Source organism: Oryctolagus cuniculus, chromosome 3 (assembly GCF_964237555.1).
Source record: "Oryctolagus cuniculus chromosome 3, mOryCun1.1, whole genome shotgun sequence".
Taxonomy (NCBI): domain Eukaryota; kingdom Metazoa; phylum Chordata; class Mammalia; order Lagomorpha; family Leporidae; genus Oryctolagus; species Oryctolagus cuniculus.
This window is the reverse complement of record NC_091434.1, coordinates 112,145,460-112,169,404: the sequence shown is the minus strand read 5'-3', so window position 1 is coordinate 112,169,404 and position 23,945 is coordinate 112,145,460. Positions and strand designations below refer to the sequence as shown.

Here is a 23,945-nt window from a genome sequence, read left to right as displayed (position 1 = left end):
CTCTCTGCCTCTCCTTCTCCTTGTGTGTACCTGTGACTTTCAAGTAAAATAAATAAATCTTTTAAAAAAACTAATAGAACTTTATAGAACAAGGAATGAATCTTAATGAATATAAATTTAAAAAATAACTAGTAGATTTTAAGATTACAGAATAAATTCCAACTGGAAGATAAATGTGTAACAGAACCTGACTGAAGAGGATGAGTTAAAGAAATATTGGCCTGAATAACTTTGGAAATGACCAGAAAGTATCAGACCAAAGATAAAAAGAACTTTGCATAAGCACCGTACTCTGGTTGGTAAAGTTGTTTCTCAAGGGAAATGCAAATTAGCAATCCTGAAACCCTGCATGTGTATATATACCTGGACACAGAAAGAACTAAATAGTCAAATGATGTCTGGAGCGAAGCTATACCCATGCAAATGTGAAAAGTTAGACTGATGCCTGTGGTACATTATTTGAGTTGGAAACCTCAGGATGAACTCAAGTTTAAATGCTAAACATAGTTACAGATGGAGAGATATAGAAATAATTGCAGATCTGTGTAAATGCATGTGTTTGGATACACACATACATTTCTTAGTTCTGTCTGCTGAGGAGGTAGATTGCATAATGTCATCCCTGTAGTAACTGGCACACCCAGTATTCACAGCATCCTGCCCTTGGGTTGAAAACCATTATCTAATGAAAAGAAAAAGAGTCTCTGGAGAAATGGTTACTTCTGGAGCCAGGATGGGGAAAATATACCACAAGCCTGTAACATTTTGTGATGTAAGAAACTAAGAAAATACTCAGTGAATAAAAAACAAAAACCAAAAAACCGGTATATGCCAAGGGCACACACAAACCAACAGGAAAGTGTCCTCAGTGCCCACAGTTTGAATGATTTGAACAACAGAATAAATAAAATAAAATTGGTTTATAATATAAAGTATAAAACAAATGGCTGTTATTTCATAGTGATAGTGATAGAAATAGATGAATAGATAACTCAATATGGTAAGGGGAGAGAAAAAAACAAATCTCTGAATAGAATTTCAAATAATTTGTATACATAATTCCACCCCCATTCAGATATATGAAGAATAACTCCACAACTCATTAGTGGTGTGAGAAGTAGGGGCAAAAGAGTGTTATTATAGTGTAGAAACCTAAAACACTATGTTATCCAGGTGACTAAGGTGGACAACATCAGTTGGTAAGTCATGTGGATAGCACAGATCTTTGCTAAAATATGACTAAAGTTTTCCCAAAATATCAGTCTAATTATGAGAAAAACTTCAAAAAAACACAATTTGAGGGACATTCTAGGCCAGCGCTGTGGCTCACTTGGCTAATCTGCTTGAGGCACTGGCACCCCGGGTTCTAGTCCTGGTTGCTCCTCTTCCAGTCCAGCTCTCTGCTGTGGCCTGGGAAGGCAGTGGAGGATGGACGGAGTGCTTGGGCCCCTGAACCCACATGGGAAACCAGGAAGAAGTACCTGGCTCCTGGCTTTGGATCGGCGTAGCCCCGGCCGTCGCGGCCATTTGGTGAGTGAACCAACGGAAGGAAGATCTTTCTCTCTGTCTCTCTCTCACTGTCTATAACTCTCTCTCTGTCTCTTTCTCTCACTGTCTAACTCTGCCTGGCAAAAAAAAAAAGGGCAACATTCTACAAAATAACTGACCAGTCCTCTCTCTAATCTGACAAGTTCAACAAAAACAAGGAAATTCTAAAAACTGTCACTGTTCAGAGAGGCTAAGGGACTAATGACTAAATGTAATGTTGTATCTTGGACCGAATTCCAAAACAGAAAAATGACTCTATTCAATTTAAGGACTGAATAAACTGTGGTGTTTAGTTAATAGTAGCTATACTTCTTTTGAATCCATATCTAGAGAAATGAAATTGGCCTATCAAAGAGATACCTACATTCCCATGTTTGTTGAAGCATTCTTTGCAACAGTTAGTATATTCAATCAACCAAAGCATTCAACAAAGAATGAATAGATAAAGAAAATTAGGTATAGGTACATAATTAAGTAGTATTTGGCTACTTAAAACGTGAAATCCTGACATTTGCAGCAAAATAGATGAAACCGGGGATATTATGTGACTGGAAATAAACCAGTCCCAGAAGAATAATACTGCATGTTCTCTCTCATAAATGGAAGATTTTAAAAGGGAATCTGAACTTAAACAGTGAATACTGGAGGCTCCGAAGAATTTTGGAGGTTGGTTAGAGGAAGTTTGGATAAGGAGTACCAAAATGTAATTTGATAGAAGCAATAAATTCAACTGATCCATAGCACATCAGGAAACTATGATGTAACATATAGTGTAATACATACAGTATAAAGAATTGGAAGATAGGAGTCAGTAGTCTCCAAACAGAAAAAAAAAAAAAAAGGAAATGGAAATGCCAGTTTTTTGATTTCATCAATTTAGGCTATATACATGTTGAAATATGGCATAATACCCTACAAAATGTACAATTATTACATATTAATCAAAAATTAATTAAAAATTTTAAAATAACATGAATGTGAGACTCATCATTATTACAAATTTACTAGCATAGCATAAAATATTAACAAGAAGGGAAACTGAACTGGAGTACAGGAAAACTCTTTGCAACCTGTTAATATAAAACTAATCTAAGATTAAAAATGTATTTAAAAAAGGAGAAAATTGCTGAATATTGCCGGATAATGGTCTGTTCTAGAAAAACCTGTTTGCATTGATAATCCTGGTAACGCCTGCTCCTGACATCAGCACATTCTGTTCTAGTTCAGTGTGTTCTTGGCTGTGATTAATCTGGATAAATACTGCACCACTTCCTTTTGATTTGTGAGGAGGAACACCCCATCTCAGCTGGTCCAGGTAGAATCTTTTAGCTCCTAACCACCAAACCAGTTCATTGCCCTTTCTCTCTTTCATCCTCTTTCTTTTTCCATTTTTCTGAGATCTAAATGTTGACATTGTCTTCTATTATATTTAGTATGTACCAGAAACTTACCTATGTTGTTTTAACTTCTCCACTTTATGGATGATGAAATTGAACACCATAACATTTTTTTTTTTTTTTTGACAGGCAGAGTGGACAGTGATAGAGAGAGAGAGAGAGGAAGGTCTTCCTTTTTGCCGTTGGTTCACCCTCCAATGGCCGCCGCGGCCAGCGTGCTGTGGCTGGCACACTGCGCTGATCCAATGGCAGGAGCCAGGGGCTTCTCCTGGTCTCCCATGGGGTACAGGGCCCAAGGACTTGGGCCATCCTCCACTGCACTCCCTGGCCACAGCAGAGAGCTGGCCTGGAAGAGGGGCAACCGGGACAGAATCCAGCGCCCCGACCGGGACTAGAACCCGGTGTGCTGGCGCCGCAAGGCGGAGGATTAGCCTGTTGAGCCGCGGTGCCAGCCTTGAACACCATAGCATTTTTAAAAAAAGGAAGTATAAGCCAAGGTGGCTTTTAACTGTAGATATCTGACCAACATGAAAGAAAATGTTTTTCTCCTCTTCAACAGCTCTCAGCATCAGCAAAACAATATCTGATCATGTCTTTCTCAAGTCATTCTAGATTCTATTTCTTCAGAGGTGTAATGTACTATGATAAAGAACTGTACTATCTGATGTTAAGAGGAACCTGATCATAATTGGGGATGAGGCCATGTGTAGGAGAGGCGGGGTGGGTGGGGTTGGGGGTGAAGGTAGTAATCAAATCTTATATAAAGGCAGCTTTAGGGGGAAAATGTGATGTTGATAAACAAAATTTTCTTCAGGTAAACCAACAGAAGGAGGGGAGAATTTGCAGGCTTGGCACCTCTCTTCATTTCTCATTCCCACAAAGATGGCTCAAGGAGAACCCTGAACCTCTTAGAAAAAGGAATGAGACAAGCTCATGGGTGTTGGGGGGGCAGGAGAGACAGAGCTCCTGCCTTCACGAGGGCCCACCTGCTGAAAAATCACAAGAAACCCAAATGCTAAGTGAGAACTCATTCAGATGAAGCTTTACATTGATGCCTTTGAAAAGATTGAATAAAATCTTTATGTTACAATCTGGCATGAGCTTTTAATATTAAGTACTACATATTTTATAGACTGTATTTGTTGCCAAGCACTAAAACAAACATTAAGATGATTTTGCCTCAACTGGTACTATGAATGCTTCCAAACAGTGGTATAAAAAGCAGCATAAACCACATCATAATCATGGAAATCATCTGCATTAAACTCACATTTACCATGAAAGTGGCAGTTATTTTTCATCCACAAACAATTATATCTCAATTACTTACTCTCTGTTAGGGAACATTTCATCAAAAACTCTCATTTAATTGACGTAAAGATGCATTTGTTTGGAAAGAAACATAATAGCTAATTTGGACTAATTAAAGGAATAGGCAATCTGATTTAGTGAAAGGCTGGCATTTATTGAAAATATGCATCTTTATTAGTTTCATATATAAAAGTAACACATATTAAGCTACAAAACTTACAGTACAAAAAGAAGGACCTAAAAGAAAATTGTTCTGTAGTGAGTAGCTAAGAGTAATGCAGTGTTCTATATTTTCCATGAAATAGTGATTTAAGTTGTTTAAAGTAGTTTAAATGTACACCTTGTGTTAACCTGTTTAAATTTTGAATTTGCTCAGCTGTTCTTTGCTTTTTAACTATGCGGTTATAATAGGCACATCTAAGTCATTATATATTCAAAATTACTGCAGTTCAGGCAAAAGAGCTTTTTCTGTAGGGAAAATGTGGTTGAGTTACCCCCCAGGTACATCAGCTCATCTTAAATTACATGCAAAATGGTTGTAGATTGTAAAGAGTCAGTACTATACCAAAACACACAAAAAAAGATCTGATGTTTATTAGCACTGAGCTTCTGCTTAGGTTTCACAAGTACATATTTTTTTTAAATAATAAATTTAATGAAAACATATGCTCCTAGAACAAATGAATAAATAGTCATCCTAAGCATATTTGTTGCAACATAATTGTCAGAAAATAACTCTAATTTCTGTCATATCCTCATGATTCTTCCCATCACATTACTGCTTATAATCTTCAGGAGAAGATAGAAGGTATACTCCTTAGTTTAAAATATCTTGATAGGTGGTTCATAAGAGGGTATTAGGAAATGAGAATGGCCTAAACGTTGTACTCCCTCTTTTCATGTCCACCAAGGATTAACATATCATTACACAGGATATGTCTGCCAAGTAGCCTCCCCAAGAGGAAAGGACAGTAGTAAGTCTGATGACAGCAAGATGTAATTCTCTTTACTATTATTCAAGAAAAAGAATATGTGGCTTTATTAACATGACATTGTAATGTAATGTGACATTGTAATGTCTTATACTAAGTGGCATACAAAAATAGGAAAAAAAACTGTTAAGACGATTTTATACTGAAAACATATTGTAAGAATGGCAACAATGGATGATAAAGTGATTAGGTCTTTGTTTGCTTGCCTTTCCACAATGTTATGTCATAGCTCCAAGGCTTCACCAGACACCAACACCACAGCCTTGGACTACCCAACTTCCAGAATCATAAGCCAAATTAATATCTTTTCTTTATAGATTACTCAATCTTTGGTGTTTTATTAAAGCAGAAGAAAACAGACTAACACAGTAAGCATTGGGAGCTGAATATCTTCAACATTCATTCTACATTTATTTAACTCATTCTGTGCTACACTTTCCTTAATATTTCTAGAATTACCTCATTAAGTAAAGATAGCTGTGATCTGCCTAGAGTAATCTCCTAACACTCAGATTCATAATATCATAAATGGGTTAGCACTGTGGCGTAGAGGGTTAAGCTACCACTTGCAGCACCCGCATCCCATATGGGCACTGGTTTGAATCATTGCTGCTCTCTTTCTGATCCAGCTCACTGCTTATGCACCTGGGAGAACAGTGGAAAATGGCCCAAGTGCTTGGGTCCCTTCACACCCACATGGGAGACACGGATGGAGCTTCTGGCTCCTGGCTTCTGTCTGGCCCAGCCCTGGACATTGTGACCACATAGGTAGTGACCTCTCAAATGGAAGACTTCTCCTTTTCTGTCTCTGCCTCTCGCAGTTTGGAGCTCTGCCTTTCAGACAACTAAATAAATCTTTAAATTATAATAATAATAAAACAAATGGTCAACAATTACTTATTTCAGTAAATTGCTGACTGTATAGTATAAAGTATTAAATAGTTGGTTGAATTTTCACTGACATTAATACTTCTTTTTGAAAATTTCCTCCAACACATGAAACAAAATTCAGTCTTTCAGAAATATTTTATCTTCTAGAAGTAACAAAGAAGTTGCCTGAAATTCAATTATAAGCCAACAAATCCACATCAGACAGGGTTTATAATAGGGAGAAAAGTAAATCACATGTTTAAATGTCTAATATCTGGATATGGATTCTACTGATTTATTATAGTAAGAATTTTTTTTTTTGACAGGCAGAGTGGACAGTGAGAGAGAGAGACAGAGAGAAAGGTCTTCCTTTTTCCACTGGTTCACACCCCAGTGGCCGCCGGGCTGATCCAAAGCCAGGAGCCAAGTGCTTCCTCCTAGTCTCCCATGTGGGTGCAGGGCCCAAGCACTTGGACCATCTTCCACTGCACTCCCAGGCCACAGCAGAGAGCTGGATTGGAAGAGGAGCAACTGGGACAGAATCCGGCGCCCTGACCATATCTAGAACCCGGTGTGCCAGCACCGGAGGCGGAGAATTAGCCTATTGAGTCACGGCGCCGGCCAAGAATTTTTTTCTTGTCAGTGATTTAATACTTTATAATCCATTTCATATAATTTTCCTTGATGTGGTTATATTTTTGTTGATCTATTTATTAAAATCCCTCCTCTTCAATGACTCAGAGATGATTGCATAATTGACAGATAGCTTTCAATATTACATTTATTTTTAGCAATGATCTCTTTAATTTGTAATATGCATGCATAATGACCCCAGCAAATAAGTAATAGTAACAATAGAACTGATTGTTTTTCATTATGTATTTTAAATACTTTCCATGTATCCTGTCATTTAATTCCCATAACTCTAATAAAGAGTTCTTTATCTCCCCATCTTACAGATGAAGAAAGCATCTTTTCTTTTGAAAACTTGCCTAAAATAATATTGCTGTAAGTGGCAAACTGGACTAAGAACCAAGACGGTTTGCTTCCAAAGCACACACTGTTAACAAGCATATATCATTCCTGAAATAAATGGTTTGTCTATGGCTGACAAATATATAGATGCAAAAAATTTCAAATTCATCCATAATAACCAAGAAAGTAATTCTCTTTATTTAAGAAATCAATCTAAAAATGTAGAATTTCAGGTTTCCTAATGGGCAAATGGGGAGATATGTGTGATCAAGTTGTGTTTCTCCAGTTCTATGATAGTTTTCTACTTGATGAAAAATGGTAGGGTGAGAAATTCCTGGATTAATATAGATTTGAAGATTGACAAACAAGATGCTATCAAGATGAAGAGTGAGATTCTTAAGAACAGGGTGAGATTTGTTAAGTCTCTGCCAGGATAAAAAAAAAACCTTCCAGAGTAGCTCAAAGTAGCCAAGAAGAGCAAAATACAGAGGCAAAAAGATGAATCTTTCTGGAAAGAGACCAAGAATGGATGCTGAAATGGCTTTTTTGGGTCCCATTCCCTGTATCTTTCCCCCTTACAGACTGGTGAATATAATTCTCCCTGAAGCTTCACAGTGCTTTCACCATGAACACAGATTTCCAATAGCACATAGGGAATATTTTTGAGCTGTTCTCTAGATTAACAACTGTTTCTGTCTTCTGAAGCTCCAACCAGGCATAAAAAATGCAGAGGATTCTATCTGTTATTATTTTAATAGGAGCATTAACCTTCATCAGCATAGGATGGTAATAACTGTGCTACTTTGGTCAAGGCCAAAGGATGGACTGAAAATGGAGGACAGTCTGAAATGCTACCCACTTCACCACCCCCTCAATTCCTAATTCTTGGCACTTTGAAAAGCACAGGATAAGAAGCATTCATTGTAGAAAAAAGATTGGGTATACAATGTTAGGACTGGGTTTCAAGCCTTAAGTCTTCCATGTAATTTGGGTGTTGACTTCTGATTCTCTGAATTCCTTCATCTGTAAATCAAGGATAATAAATGCTGAATCCTCCAAGTGTCCTTTGGGTGGATCATCCATGCTCAGGATCAGAAAGGCCCAAAGATAGACCTTTTCTGTGGGTGTCAATTCGCAAAAGCCTTGAGCCAGGATGAAAACATTCATTCCTAGCCCAGAACTTTTTCACCAGCAACAGTAGCTGCCTTTTTGCCAACAAGTGGACACTCAACAATGTTTGGAGGCCCCTTCACTGTCTGAACTAGGAATGGAGTTACTGATGGGTAGAGAACAGGGAGGCTGATCAACATCCAATCATATACAGGACATCTTCACAACAAAGAACAATCTGGTCCAATGTATCAGTGATGCTAAGGTTAAGAAATCCTGGTTAGAACAAATGAGGATGAAGGTGTGTATAATTTCTTGTTATTTAAAAATATTTTATTCACACATAATACATGCACATTTTTATGGAAAAAAAACAGTGACATGTTTCAATATATGTATACAGTGCAAACTAATCAAATAAAGCGATTAGCCTTTCCATAATCTTATCTTTTCTTTTGGTTTGGAGCCCAACAAGTCCTCTTTTCCTGTTCTTCATACAGTACATGATGCATTATTGTGACTTTGTGTTGCCCCCCTGCACTATTGAATACTGGAATTTATTACTTTTGTCTAACTGTATTTTGGTACTTGTTATCCAATCTTCTTCTCAAAAGCTGTTTCCAACTGATAGAGTCTGTGAAGGTACTCATATAAGACATACACAACATCTTTCATCATCTGAACAATAAGACTGAACTGAGTTTGTATGTATGTACCCAAACCTACATTCTTAGACCTCTCTCTTGGCCTATTCCATAAACTCATCACAAACTCTCAAATCTTTTTCCAAGATGCAGCTATATTGGGCATGCATAGTTCTACCGCTATCAACTGTTTTCTACATTTTTCTGTTTTTTTGGGTTTTTTTTCCTGGTACTATCGCCATCCAAACTTGGTCACTATAACTATGATGGCCAGGAATAGGACAAGTGCCTTATGAAATACCATTTGCTATCTTTGCCCCAGTTGGTCCCAGGTGCATGTGTGCCATTGCTCTATTGTACTCATCATCTCCAGAACACAAGCTGTCTCATCTCTGCCCTATTTTGCTGACCATGAAAAATTCAGGCCAGAATTTTAAATATTTTCCAGATAGCCACAATACTAGCTTTTGCAGTTTTCTTTGCAAAATATGTTGCAATGTACAAAACTACATAGTGTATGTTTACTTCATGACACATTGCTTTTTTCTTATTCTCACACCACATAGTTCCTTCTTGATTTCATCATACTCCAGTAGTAAGAAGGAGATGTGTTTTATAGGATTATAGCTCACATTCCACAAGAAGATATCTAAAATGTTTTGCAAACACTAAAGCTGCACACATCTCTGTCATGATCGCCATTGTTAATATGCTTACTCTTTTTTATAATTTATTTTATTTATTTGAAAGAGTTATAGAGAGAATTGGAAACAGAGAGAGAGGGAGAGAGAGACAGAGAGAAAGGTCTTCTACCTGTTGGTTCACTCCTCAGATGGCCACAACAGCCAGAGCTGGGCTGATGAGAAACCAGGAGCCAGGAGCTTCTTCAGTGTTTTCCACTTGGGTGCAAGGGCCCAAGCACCTGGGTCATCTTCCACTGATTCCCCAGGCCATGGCTGAGGGCTGGATCAGAAATGGAACATCCAGGATGCGAACTGGTGCCCTTACGAAATGCCAGCTCTGCAGGCCGGGGCTTTAACTCACTGTGCCACAGCACCAGCCCTTAATATGCTTACTCTTACCCGAGCTAGACTAATATTGCAACAGGGTCCTCTCCTTGGGCCTTTGATATGAAGTCACTAGTCCATGTGGATTTAAAATAACTGTTCATCGACATTTGTGCAGACTTGTCCTTTCTATTGAAAGTTCTTTCTCCAACAGACCCTAAGCTTTCCTTTGGTATCAGCTTATACTATATGTCATACTTAGTATTCCTATTAGATGTACTTTCCAGACTTTGTGTAATGTGTCTTCTGCCTCACTGAACTCTGAGTTCCCAGTTCTGATGTTTCCAGCTAGGCTCATCTTACAATCTCCATTAGTAATAAATGACAAGTACTCAAATGGGATGATTGCAAAATCTTGAGATTTTGGAAAAGACAAATCTATTAGTATATAACAATTTCTCATATAATCCTATGTGTTTTAGGAGGAAAAACCCCTAAGTTGGATATATTATGTATACAATATTACCTTGAGGTCTGATAGACAGGGCTTGAACTATAAAGTCAAGGTGAGACTGGATTGCAGGCCCAGTTATACCTCTTCCTTACTTAGAAAGCTAAGCCTTTAATATTTTTGATAAAATGATGGGTAATCTTTTCTCTGAAATATTAAAAGAGATAATGAATGCAAGACCTTGACCAAGACTGTCTGTTAAAAATACTTTTTCCCACTACTTTCCTAAACAGAGAAGTGGTAAAAAAATAAAAGAATTTATGGGTGTGAGAGTTTCTGGCACAGAACAGGTATTCAGAAGATAGTCTCTTATTTTGGAAAAGTACCACCCTTAAAAAATAACTCTTACACATTTGAAATAACTTTAAAACCTTTTCAGCCAAACACTAATGAAACAGCTTTGAAATAAATCAACTGCTATATTTACATTTAAAAACTTAATTCCTGTCTCTACTAAGATCTCTCTCTCTCTCTCTCCCTCTCTCTCTCTCTCTCTCATACACACACACACACACACACACACAGAGGCAAGAAAGTCTTCAGGAGGGAAATAACTAAAGAATCTATTTCATTACCTTTCTCAAATTGATATGTCTTCTGACAAAATGAGAGTGATGTGGTTATCTACCAAATGAAAAGAAACATGAATATTGTGAAGAATATTCTGGAGCAGTACTATATCATTCCCCATATTGCACTTATTCTCTCATTTATTTGGCAACCTTTGTGTGTACCATGTTAAGTGGAGTGCTAGACACTAAAGTCACTATGACAACTGAGAGACTGTTTTCTCCTCAAGGAGCCTGAAGTCCAGCTGTGGATTTAAAAGTGAATAAGGTAAGGTAGAGTATGAAGATAGATGATTACAAAAGATAAATCTACATTAAAAAGTAATGGTATATTTCAGGTACAGTGAAGCACATAGTAAGCAGCCTTCCTGCGGCTGGGAAGGAAGCAGCAAGAATCTTCAGGGAGGAGGGGAATTCCCTGTGAACTTAATCCCACATTATGGGCAAGGCATTTCAGGCAGCTATAAGAAAGAGGGACAAAGGACATTCCCATAGAGAAATTGTAAGCTTCAAATTCATTGACATAGGATATCAGCAACTAGTTCCTCAGAACTTGGAGGAAGATGAGAGAGAAGAAAGAATACTCAAAGAGAAAGCAGAAAACATGAATTACCAGCTTGAATTTTGTGGCAAATTCATCTGGGTTCAAACATGAGCACATCTTACAATTTAAGTGATCTTGGGAAAACTGATGTCCTCATATATAAATAGGAAAAAAAATTCCTTCATTGCTAAGCCATTTGGGAATTAGAAATATTTTTAAAATTACCTGGAAATGTTTGGATCTTGATATGAGCACTGAAAAACGGTAATGGCAAGATAAGAATGAGCTTGACAATAATGCATTGGTGATGAGATTCCCACTTATTTAGGTGGTTTTATAAATTCCATCATCTGGAACTTTCCCTCATTATTCTTCACCAAGATTATAATTTGTTACACATCAAGTCTCAGTTCTAAGATTCAAATTCATCCATAGTTTGGAGTAAAGTCCCCCTTCTCGGATCTCCCCCAGCACAGCCTACTTACCTCGGTAGTGACACTTTTCAATTACTATGGTGGTCTTACTTATCCTTTCTCTCTCCCTTCATCCCAAAGAGAGTGGAGAAAAGAAGCCACAGCGTAAGCATATTAAAGATTGGTTCTGTCTTACACCTGTTGATATCCTCATTTGTGTAACATTGCATCTATGGTGCATTGAGCAAATATGTGTTGAATTAACATTGTTAGGAAAAGAGTTAAAATGCAAAATCCAAAAGATGATTCTTTTCTATAATGAAGCACTCATCAACAATGGCTCTGATAGTGAATATAGCAAACAAACACTCAAAGTTTTCAGGGGAGTAAAATTGCTTTTCCTCTGCTATGACTTGGAGCCTTCAGGAGCATCACTATCAGCATAATGCAAGAACGCTGTCCCATCTGTTAGTAAGATTTTGCATCACTAGTGTAAGTGTGATCACAGCCTACATTGTCAGAGTCCATTAGAAAAGTCCTCTTTAAGTTGAAATTAGACAGATGCTATGAGAAGTTCAATGACAGAATTCCTAGGCAATAGAAAATCAAGCACAAAGACATTTGTATGACAAACACTTGAGCAGGTTTTAGGATCACAAGGAAGGTTAGTTTGGTTTGAGAATAGTGGTCAGAAAATAGAATGATGCACAATATGAACAGGAGAACAGGGATCTGATGATACATGGTCGTCAGGGAAAAGCTAATAAACTGGAATTATTTTTTAAAAACAATGTTAAGGTCTGAATCTGGTGTGCAAAGTTATTAGGGAAAAAATTTTAAAATCAGTGTTCAGCAGATGAACAAAAAATTTATTATGGGAAAATACCCTGGAAACAAGGAATCCACTGATTCAGATGGGATGTGAGTGTGCAGTCAGATTGGGTAATTTTGCTGCAACAGAGAGAAGTGGTTAGACTGGAGATACATTAGGAAGTAGAATGAACAGGATTTGCCAATGGATTGGATGGTAAATTAAAGAGAAAAGGATGAAACATGTTTTTTTGTCTTGAGTGAATAAATGGAGGTATTATCATTTAATTATGTTAAGAAAGAGAAAGGTGTTGGGAGCAAGGACTAAATGTTCTGATTTTAATATATTAGGTTAATAATGTCTGTTAGACAACTAAGTTACAATTAAGGACCTGAGTATAGAGGTCAAAGGAAAAGTCTGAAAGGTAGAGATAAATATGTTGGTTTTCAACATCTGGTAGTTAAATACACACGATTTATTGATGTTGCATAGCCGGAAATTACAAAACAAAGGTGTTGAGCTCTCCTAAAAATCATTTTGGGTGTGATCTATATATTCTGTCACGCCTTGATAGAAACCTCTCCAAAATATTTCTTTAGGGAGGGGATGGGCTTTGCTCTCGTGAGTCTTTAGTTGGGGCATGCTCTCTTTTTACCAGTTTCAACTGTTGTTCATCCAACCATAGTCTTCCTGCTACCACTTAACTCTGTAGGCATTTGGGTATTTAAAGGTTTAAGGATTTTAAGTCCCTGGGGATACAAGAGAAGAGGTCAGAGTGATAAGCCATGAGTAACCTTAATTATTGGATGAGAAATGTCACTATTTTTTTTTCATATTCCCCAAATAGAAAACCCAATGACATGTAAAAAAAGAAAATACAGTACAAAATTGATTAGTCATTGATTCATTTAACATCAAAGGAGACAAGCCTCCTCTCTTTCTGCCCTTTTGATCAATCAAAGGTAATGAAAAATCTCTTCTGTGAAACAATAGGAGGTGATAATCTATTTTATGTTATTACAACTTTGTTGAAACAGTGCTGAGCTGTTCCATTACCTGCCTCTCACAGGTGGTGGGTATTATATGCCCATCACATTCAAATTAACTTTTGTTGTTCTCTGTAGTACATGTTTTTGGTTTACTACTTCTAAATCACTTTATTTTCTTGATTGTTTCTAACAGAACCCCATATTTATTTGTATAACCTGTCTTCTACTTCTTCCACTTAACCATGGTTATCCTCAAGCAATGAAATAAGGAATTAGTGCAGTTTTTAGCTCTAGCCAACAACAATGGGAGGAAAATTTGTGTGAGACCCTTTCGTAAACAGAAACTGAAACAGAGAAACCTGTGTATCAATTGGATGCTGTAACTTGTCACTTCTGCTGACCAGTTATAGAAAAAAAAGCAATCATGAAATCACAGTGATGGAAACTAATCTGAGAAAAAGCAAAGTAGAAAGGCAAAAGGAGCCTGGATCTTAAGTCATAATATTTGGAAAACAAATTAAATGACCCTGGAAATATTGTTCTGCCAAGGGACTTATCATTTTGAGAAATTACTATTTTTTATTTGTTCAGTCAATTTACTTAGAATTTTCGATGGTCTCAGTGAAAAAAAAAAGATTCTACTAATAGAATCTACACGCTATTTAACTTACATCAGGTATCAAAAGACCATGATCACTTTAAGGGCAAGGAGTAGAGAACAGAAAATAAACCACTGTAGCTGTACAAAGTGTTAATGGTGAGATTGTACTACATGATAATTTTATCTAGGTATAGAAATAGATATAGAGATAAAAATTATAGTTCCTGCTTAAAAGGTTGAACGGGGTTGTTCTGACATCACCTGTTTTCCTTTCTGATCCTCAGTTTTCCTATCTGGAAAATGAGGGTTTAGACTAAGATGTCACAAAAAAAAAAAAAAAAAAAAAAAAAAAAAAACATAAAAAATTTTATGATTGTAGAACCTCAGCACATCCAGTGTGTTTTAATCTTCCCTTTCCATGCTTGGAAAAAGATCATTAAAGAAATGTATTTATTAAAGACAACACATATCTTAGGAAACTAGGAAAGAAAGAACTGTCCCATCTCCACCTTTGAAATTTGTAGTTCTCTTTTGTTCTAAAAGAGAGGTCATTTATGTGTCTCTAGGCATTGTTATAATGAAAAATCATTAACCAGCATCCAAGAAATTGGTTATCTCAATATTATCTTTGAGAAATTAAAAATTTTGGTGCAGTTAAATGATTGGCACTAATCAGAAAAGATTCTTCTGAATTAAAAAGTTACCACTAAATTAAGGCCTTTAGGGCCGGCTATTAAGTTATTATGAGCATTTGAGAAAGTGGGTGGTACCTTTCTAAATCAAGCTAATGAACCAATCTTTTGTTCTTATTATGTTACCTTTAGTAATATCTGTCTGTATAAAAACATCTTATCCTTGGTTTATCCTGAGAGATGGGCCTGGAAGGTCTTAGGATTCTCACTTTGTGCCTGAAAACATGAGACTTGGGAATGTTTCCCAGAGTCACAGATCTGGTTCCCAATTTAGATCTCAACATCTTATCTTTGCACTGTTTGCCTTTAAGCCCTTGGAGTACAGTCAAATTCTGAAAGGTAATATAAAGTGCAGTTCCCCATATACACTTTCAACCACATCTCCCACCCCTCCTAATCACTTGTACACCATAATCTAGTGTTCTCAAGTGTTAAATGACAGCTGTCTTGCCTTCTTTACTCAACTTCGGAATGTTTTCTCTATGTGTGTTATCTCTCTGAATCCTGTGTAAGATTCAAGTTTAGGCTTTGTGAATGCACCCTCCCTGAAAGATTGTACTTACCTAATTAGCATTTATTATTTTATACTATAACTTCATTAATTTGTATTCTATGTTGTACTTCTCAAAAACAAGGTTTACCTGACTCAGATTTTAATCCTCTCTCTCTAAATAGTGAATGATTGAACAAATGCAAGCAAGTGTGTTTCCAAGATTTCCAAGTCTCTGTCCATTTTATACTGTGTCCACTCATGAGCCAAAGTCGATAGTTCCTGGATTTGTCCTTTCCATGTATTTTATTTCTTTCAGAGTATATATATATATATATATATAGAGGAAAAATATTGCCATATTGCCCCTTACTTGAACATAGTGCTAGCCTTACATAATTCTCAACAGAATTCATTCAAGTAAGGGAACATCTATTAAATATAAAAAGCACTTTCACGCTGTTTACTTTCCATTAAAATAAAGTGGAATCCATTTTTCTTAGGACAAAATCCTAGAATGCAGAGTTGTGTGAGAAGTGGTGTTTTTCAGTCTGGCATCAGTGATTCATCTTGAGAATTAAGGTTTCTGATGAGAAGGAGCCTCACTAAAGTGCTAGAGTAATAGTCCCCCTGCAAAGTCATTGCCAATAAAATAAGCAGCAACTTGTGTCTGCTATGCTAATCCAGGCTCCAAAACAGAATGTCATAGATTGTCTATACTTGGACATAGTCTCTCCTCAATCCTGATATAAAAGCAGGCTCATAACACAAGACCTATTTTTGACTTAATGCAAATCACGAATCCTCTGGATGAACAGCGTATCTGTTGATACAAACCCTTGGGCCCCTTATTATTTTGTTTACATTTAAAGTGCAAGGTTTAATTCTGGTTAGTTCTAGGAGAACTGGTATTTTTTTTTTTTCAACTCAAAAGTCGAAAAACAAGTGAGTTTACAGCTTTTGTGGTCATTCTTTAATTCTGAAAATCTTAATTGGGCACACTCTATGCACCAGATATTGGGTTAGATACTATGATTAAGGAAAGTGAAAGATACAGACCCTTGAAGTGTTCTTTGAGACAGTGGGGAGCATTAACATGGGAACAAACATGATTATGACTCAAGCAACTGTTATTAAGATGCACAAAAGATATGTGAGAACATACGTGATTAGGTGATAACAGAACTGTCTGAATACTAGAGTCTGAAAAATCTCACCAAGAAAATTCTGCATGAGATTCAAAGAATAGAGGTTTGCTAAAAGGAACATTGTGTGGGAAAATGGATGAGAGAAAGAAAACAGTAAGTCCAGAGATCCAGAGATAGAAAGAAGATCAAACCCATCCCATGATAAAATTATACTCAATTCAACCACATGTACAATGTATGCAGCAACCCAGGTATTTTTCATTTTGATAAAACAGCACTGGATGAGTAACTGCATTTTTATTGGATTAATCAGTTCTTTAGATGACATTTGAATCCAATCTCCTTCTTCCTCTACTTTCCTGGTACAGGTCCATGATGGAATCTTGCAGAAGTTACCACAATATTAGAAGATATTTTTCAGCTCCATGGAGATTTCAAAATGAGTTTTTATCATCATTATGGTTAATAATAATTGCAAATAAAATCCTCAGCTTTTATGTCATAAAAATTGATTCTCACTATGCACCTCTCTATGAAAATGTCATATCCTTTAAAAATTACTACTAGGACAAATTGTAATACAAAACTCTTACATAGCATTTTTGTTTTGGAAGATAATTTAAGTTTATTACCCTTCTGTTAATGGGGAGAAAAGCCTTAATAGGGTTAATTGTTTTTCTCCAAGGCCACATGATTCACAGGTGGTGTAGGGAGAATTGGAATGCAATGTAAGGATGCCCCTTAAAGGACAAGTAATCCAATCTGTCTTGCACTTGTATTTGCAAGTAGTAAGGTAGGGTCTGTGCATTTGCTTTTCCTTCCCAATGACAGCTATATAAATTAAATTAGAAGAAATATCTGAGTGCTATGAACAATTTCCGAGAAATAAACCTACTCAGAAGGCAAATTTCCTCTATTTCATGGTGTATTACCTAACTTAAATCTAATTCTGCTGAAGAAACACCACTCTGTGTCTGTCCATGGATGGTAACATTTGTTAATATGATTAATTTTCTCCATTTGTATACTACTGCCAATAATGCCTTACCAACCTGGCATATACGTAAGGGTCAAAGAACATTCATGAAGATGAAAAAGGCTATGGTAATCTTCCTGCTTATTTTCTTTATAAATTTTAGATAAACCTGGCAAAAAAAAGAGATTTGTCCAGCATACTTCCTACTTATCAAAAGTTGAGGATTGCTGGACTTCTCCAAATCAAAATCAGACAACAAACCATTGAAAGCCAAACAAAATGATAAAACACTTCATTGAGAAATCTATTATGAATGTAAAACACAAATCAAGGCTTCCAACCTGATTACTGGTAAAGTAAGGTCTTAAAAATTATTTAAGCTCTCTTAGAATTGATAGACCTTAGCAGCCATTTAATAACCAACTAATATAGATTTGATGCTAAATGTGTGAAAGGCTTTGTATTAAGTAATCCCTGCGAAGGATAAAGGAGACGAACCTAATAAGGTCTTGGGTTGCATAAAATTCATATTATTTAATGACCATAAGTGTAATTTTGAAGTTGCTCAGGCTCTTGTGATACCCAAACATGGGCAATTCTTCTAAATGGACCATAGCCCATATGTATCTTGTGTAGTCCTTTAGCACAGTAGTTCTGAAACATGAATATGCATTAGAATCACCTAGTAAGTTTGTTAAAACACAAACTTCTGAGCCCTACTCTCGCTTTTCCTAATTCATATCCAGGTGGGGCCCAACAATGTGCATTTTTAGTGAGTTCAAAGAAGATACTGAGACTGCTAGTCTGAGGGCCACACTGTGAAAACCACCCCCACTCACTTGTTGTTTCCGTGCTTCGTAATGGAATCATAATGGCTTTTCAGTGGCAACTAGTGATTTTTTTATCACAAATTTACCAACATGAATATCTTCACTAACTGACCAAAATGAATGTCCAGAAATTATTAATACATCATTTTTCCAAGGAGATACTGAAGTGCTATTCAATATTTTCTAAGTCCTTTCAAATTTACCTAAAACATATAATTTCTGAGAATAATTCTTTAAAATAGAAGTTGTCATTCAAACACTATAAATGTCAAACAAAAAGAAATTTTCTCTTTTATTTGGAGTAAACGCTAATAAGATATAAAACTGTCCAATGTAATATAATTTAATTAAAAATGAAAGGCTCTAATGCTTCCTTTAATAATAATTAAATTTTAGTCATTAGAAATAAAATTGTCCTGTAATCATTTAAGTCTTAAATACTTGACCATAATAAATTTGTCATCAGCAAAATTTCCAAATTGTGGTCCTCTTCATGTTTGTCACATGCTATGATTTTGCCAGAAGCATAAAAGGAAGCTGTGTCAGAACTGTTAAAGATATAGACCATTTCTTGGAGAGAGAAATTATCACACACACACAAACACAATTTTTCATTTCTAATTTTTTGTAATTCTTCTGATTTCTTACCACTTAGGATACTGGTCCACTTTTCTATGACTGAAGGAAGATTGGTTCCTTGCCAAGTGGAACTGTAATATTCACTGATGAACTAAGTAACTATACAGTCACCAACAATAAGTCGTGTGTGTGTGTGTGTGTGTGTGTGTTTCTAAGTTTGTGTTGAGATAATCATTTAACGAACTTTCTTTTTCTCCTTATGACTAAAGTTCATACCATTAGGATCAGGAAAAAGCTCTAGGACTAGGTACCATATAGAAGGATGTTCTACTTGTTGCACTTGGGATCCCATAGTAACATTGGGAGGATCTTTTATTTAGCATTTTGTGATGACATAAAGAGGTAGAATTTTTCCTTATGTACCCTTTGTATTTCTAGGTTCTGTGAATATAATTTGCATATTTAATTATGAGCTACTTTTTGAGACTAAATTGTAATCTATTTCAACTATCCCATGAAACACAAATGTGTATCCATTCTGTAAGCTGGGGTGTGGAATTGATAATCAGATACCAATGGTGCAATTCCAAGTCAGACTCGGCATGCTGATTCATCGCAGTGTCATACTCCAAATATTAATTTTCTAAACATAGACATTGTTTTCTAACAATCATGCTCCTAAGCTTATGGACTTAACAGAAGATACTCATAATAAGATTTTTAGTCTCTTTGTCCTGCTCATGTACATCCTGTTTCCTATACTACAAATTTGGATGAGGCTGTGAGCTGGAAGTACTAAGGGAAGGAATGTATTTATTAGCATAATAACTCATCAACACATGTTGAGTATCCCTTATCCAAAATGCTTGGGAGTAGAAGTGTTACAGATTTGGGGGGGGTGTATAAAGGAGATTTTGGAATATTTTCATATGCATTATGAGTTAGCTTGGAAATGGGAACTCAGTCTAAACATAAAATTAATTTATGTTTCATGCACACCTTATATACATCCTCTAAAAGCAATTTTGTGCAATTTCTTAGTACATCTGTGATCTCACCTGAGTTCAGGAATGGATTTTTCCAATTTTGGTGTCATGTCAGCACTCAAAAAAATTCAAATTTTGGAGCACTTGGGATTTTAGATCTTCAAATTAAGGTGGGGACAATTCTTCATAAATAATGTTTTTAACAATGCTAAGACTAAATCTGTATTTTGCATTTGCAGATAATCCCTAAAACCTTCCATTATAGATATCACTGTGATAGATTCATTTTTGATGGTAAGATTTATAATCATTTCAGGAAAACCTTTATGTCTTTTCAATCTCTGAAATGGGTGAAGGTTTTATGAGTGCACTGCATTCAGCATTCTGTCCAAAGTGATCTTAGAACACACTTGGCACTTTATTTGACTTCCTTTAGTCTCTCTTATCAGTTTTGACTACAGAAACATATCTGCCCAAGTACATCAGGAAAAATGTTTTAGGAACTGGTTGAGCTGGAGAATGGCCAGAATGACAAAAACAAATGTCAAGCAACCCAAATAATATGGACCATTTTATTTCATTATGACTCCTCTTCATCTTTCCTTCTCTAACACTGACACAGCTTTGATGACTGATAGCTTGCATTGGCAACAATTGCTGAATTTTATCTGCAGCAGATTACACCACTTTTAAACTTCAAGTGGAATATACATACACACACACACATACACACTTGTTCTTTCTCTTTACTTTTCTGCTGTTTAAAGCTATTTTTAGCTAGTGTGATTCATTTGTTTACTCGCATTGCATTCTTTTTAGCAGTAGTGACACTATTGAGGGAAGAAATAGTCATTATTTACTATGCTTACAAGCTACCAATTTCCCTAGAGGTTATTACACTGAATTATGGAGTAAAAAGTCCCTAAAGATTTTAGAATTTCTAAAATTGAGAGATATACATGCTAGTAAGAAATAGAATGTTTCCAGATCCACAAATAGGGTTATTATTTGAAGACCAAACAAATTCTATGAGGAGGATTTATTTTAAATTGTCAGGTAGTAACTTTAAGACTCATAAAAAAAAAAAAAAAAAAAAAACCTCTAAACAACCAACCTTGAAATTAAGGTTCCAAAAGTTCTAGGAGTCTTTAGAACTCCAAAACACTAGAGCTTTCCAAAAAAACCTTTCATCTTAGGATTTTTCCTTAGGTTGTTATTGCATTGTATTCATAGGCTAATGCATTACCTAAATATAGATAGCCATTTTTAGTATAAATTCCAAAAGCCATAAATGTTTCATAATTGAGCACATAATTTGAACTAAGAGAGCTTTTCAACTCATCTCTTTTTACTGTTGCAAATTGGAAAATGCTCAAGTAATTACTCCCTTAATCGTTCAATGCTTGAAACTATATATACTTTATGAACATCACAAGCATCTTAGTCTCCCCAGAGCAATAGGAGAGGTACACAAAAGAACTTAACTTGTATAATTAACCAAATCACCCAGAGCTTCAATTCAAGATTATTTCATTAAGCCATTAATATAATACATTGCTAAGTGGTGGGTTGTCCAATTTTTATGATGTCTTTCATTTCAATTCAATGGCTACTGTTAGAATAAAAAACCAACATCTGCAAGATCAGCAAGATGATGTAAAATCCTTACACTAGAAACATTTTTTCAGCTCCACAGTTTGTCTAAGAGCAGTCAATTCCAGAGTACTAATAAGGAAAGTGATTTTAAATCTCAGAAAATGGCATTCATTTCTGCTTATCCAATAAAGAAAAAGGGCAAATAAATGTTTCATTCCTGACACCTGCAACACTTAAACAGAAAGCCACTGGTCATTTTATGGTTTTCTAGACAGATTCAAAGGTAGGTGATGGGTCTGTAATTCAATTCCACTTTAGACTACAACATATATTTCTTCTAGAGTTTATATATCACAGTGTAGAATGTCATATATTTACTATTTGTCATTGTTTGGTGGTAGTATGCTTATATAATTGATGTATGTGGGAATCTGACATGCAGAAAAAAATGTAAATCCTAAAGCTCAACATTTTATTTCTAAACTTGGACACAGTACAGAAAATCAATGCTGAAATAGATTCTCCCTTTGCCATTAGAGGTTGTGAAAATTATCTGAATTTGGGCCCTACAAGATTTCAGTAAACTCCTTACATTTATATACTGTAAGTATCTAAGCATCATTTGATGTATCCTGAAGATCTTGTTGCTTAAAAATGCCAACAGATGAAAAAAAATGTTCAGTTTCTGCGCTATTTGTCATAGAAGGACTGTGACAAAGGGCATACAAGTTCATAAGAGACATTGCTGAAAGTTGTATTCCTTTTGTTATTATAGTCTACACAAAAATGTCAATGACCTGAGTTAAAAGCCAAACAGTAATTCAAATCATAACAATTCATTCTCAAATTCTGGAATCTCAGCAGAAGATATGCATTTATATGTGAGGGAGAGATTGCAGTAACTGAAGATGATCTAGTAGGTTATCAGAGTTTTTATACAAAAGTTTAACTTAAGACAAAAAGTATCCCCACAAAAATTAATCCAATTCAAATAGATGGCAAAATAGAGTAAACCTTGACTAAAGTGCCAGTTATTTTTACATATTCTTATAAGTAAGAGTATCCTAAATAAAAACAAAAATATAAATATAAAAGATTAAAACTATGAGCTTGTTATATTACCTTTAATCATATACTTTCAAAAAGCCTCAAATATAGAACAAGCACCTGAATAGATGGCATCTCTGATCATTTCAACAGTTTTAAGTTGCATGATGATATACACAAGAACATGTGTTTTATACTCTCTCTTTAGTCTTTCTCACTCTCTCACTATAGTCACTTTAGTATACCAACAGTTCAATACTAATAATGAGGGATGCACTTCTCTTTGGAAAAATAAGCCAGCAGCTGAAAATTCTTCACTAGTTCCACTGAGAACATTGACATGAACTAGAAACTCTTCCAAAGGCTCACTAAAGTTTTTCACACATGAAATGTACCTTGAAAGATTTCCAATCAAAAAAGCAAAATCAATCAGGATAAAACAGCTGTTCAGTGGAAACTATCCTCCTCGGTCTACATATGCATGCAAATAGAGCCAAACACTTTACTGAGATCCAATCTTCACTTCAAACACAAATTAACAGAACATCTCCACCATCAGTGACCAACACATCAATGTAATGTGTCAGGTAAACAAACTAAGATACATGTGCAGAAGCAGGAAGAAGACATAAAAACTGGATCCTACCTTGATTGTTTTTGAGGGCTGACACTTGATGTGATGGGATACACTGGCAGTTTGGTTCATGTTTCAGGACCTTGGACAGTGCACGATCCCAGGCGAGTTCAAGGATGAAGTACAGATCAAGTCTCCTCTGTTGGACTTTTCAGCAAGGGCTGCTGCTGTTGCTGCTGCTACTGCTGTTGCTTCTGCTGCTTCTGTTTCTGCTGCTTCTTCAATCCGGAGGCTGAAACGCTGTCAGGCTGGAGGGATCTGTATCTCACTTAGCCCAAAATAAAGCGTTTACTTGGTTCATCATTCCCAAAGCTCTCGGCAATACAGAATAGAAAGCCAAAGACTGTTTAAATTCACTTGCACTGTACCTTTTCAGTACTGAAATGTGACAGCTCCACAGTACAGCCAATGATTTTGGCTCGCATTCTCCTTTCAAAGGGACGAATACCAGAAAATATACAGAGATCAATTGCAGTCCTACAGTTTAAAGGGGCATTCTCAACAACTCTGGTTCTTTCCAAATTATACACTTTCAGCACAAAAGGCACCAACCCCTTCCTCAATCACTCTTTCTCCTCTCTTTTAATGTAATTTATTCTTATTCTGATACTAAATTTTATTCCCTCATGGGTAGTATTTGCAATCAAAGCATTCATTAGTGTTGGGAAAAGACCT

At 35.9% G+C, this 23,945-nt stretch overlaps 1 protein-coding gene across 1 annotated transcript in view; it reads right to left on the bottom strand.

Annotated features, from left to right (window-relative positions):
- DPP10 (dipeptidyl peptidase like 10) overlaps nucleotides 1–23,709 on the bottom strand; it is a 1,559,001-nt gene extending 1,535,292 nt beyond the window's left edge. Inside the window, exon 1 of the mRNA XM_051849637.2 lies at nucleotides 23,283–23,709. Coding sequence (XP_051705597.1) covers nucleotides 23,283–23,342 — 60 coding nt within the window. The 5' untranslated portion in view covers nucleotides 23,343–23,709. The remainder of the gene's footprint in view (nucleotides 1–23,282) is intronic.
- Between the last annotated feature and the right edge of the window lie 236 nt (nucleotides 23,710–23,945).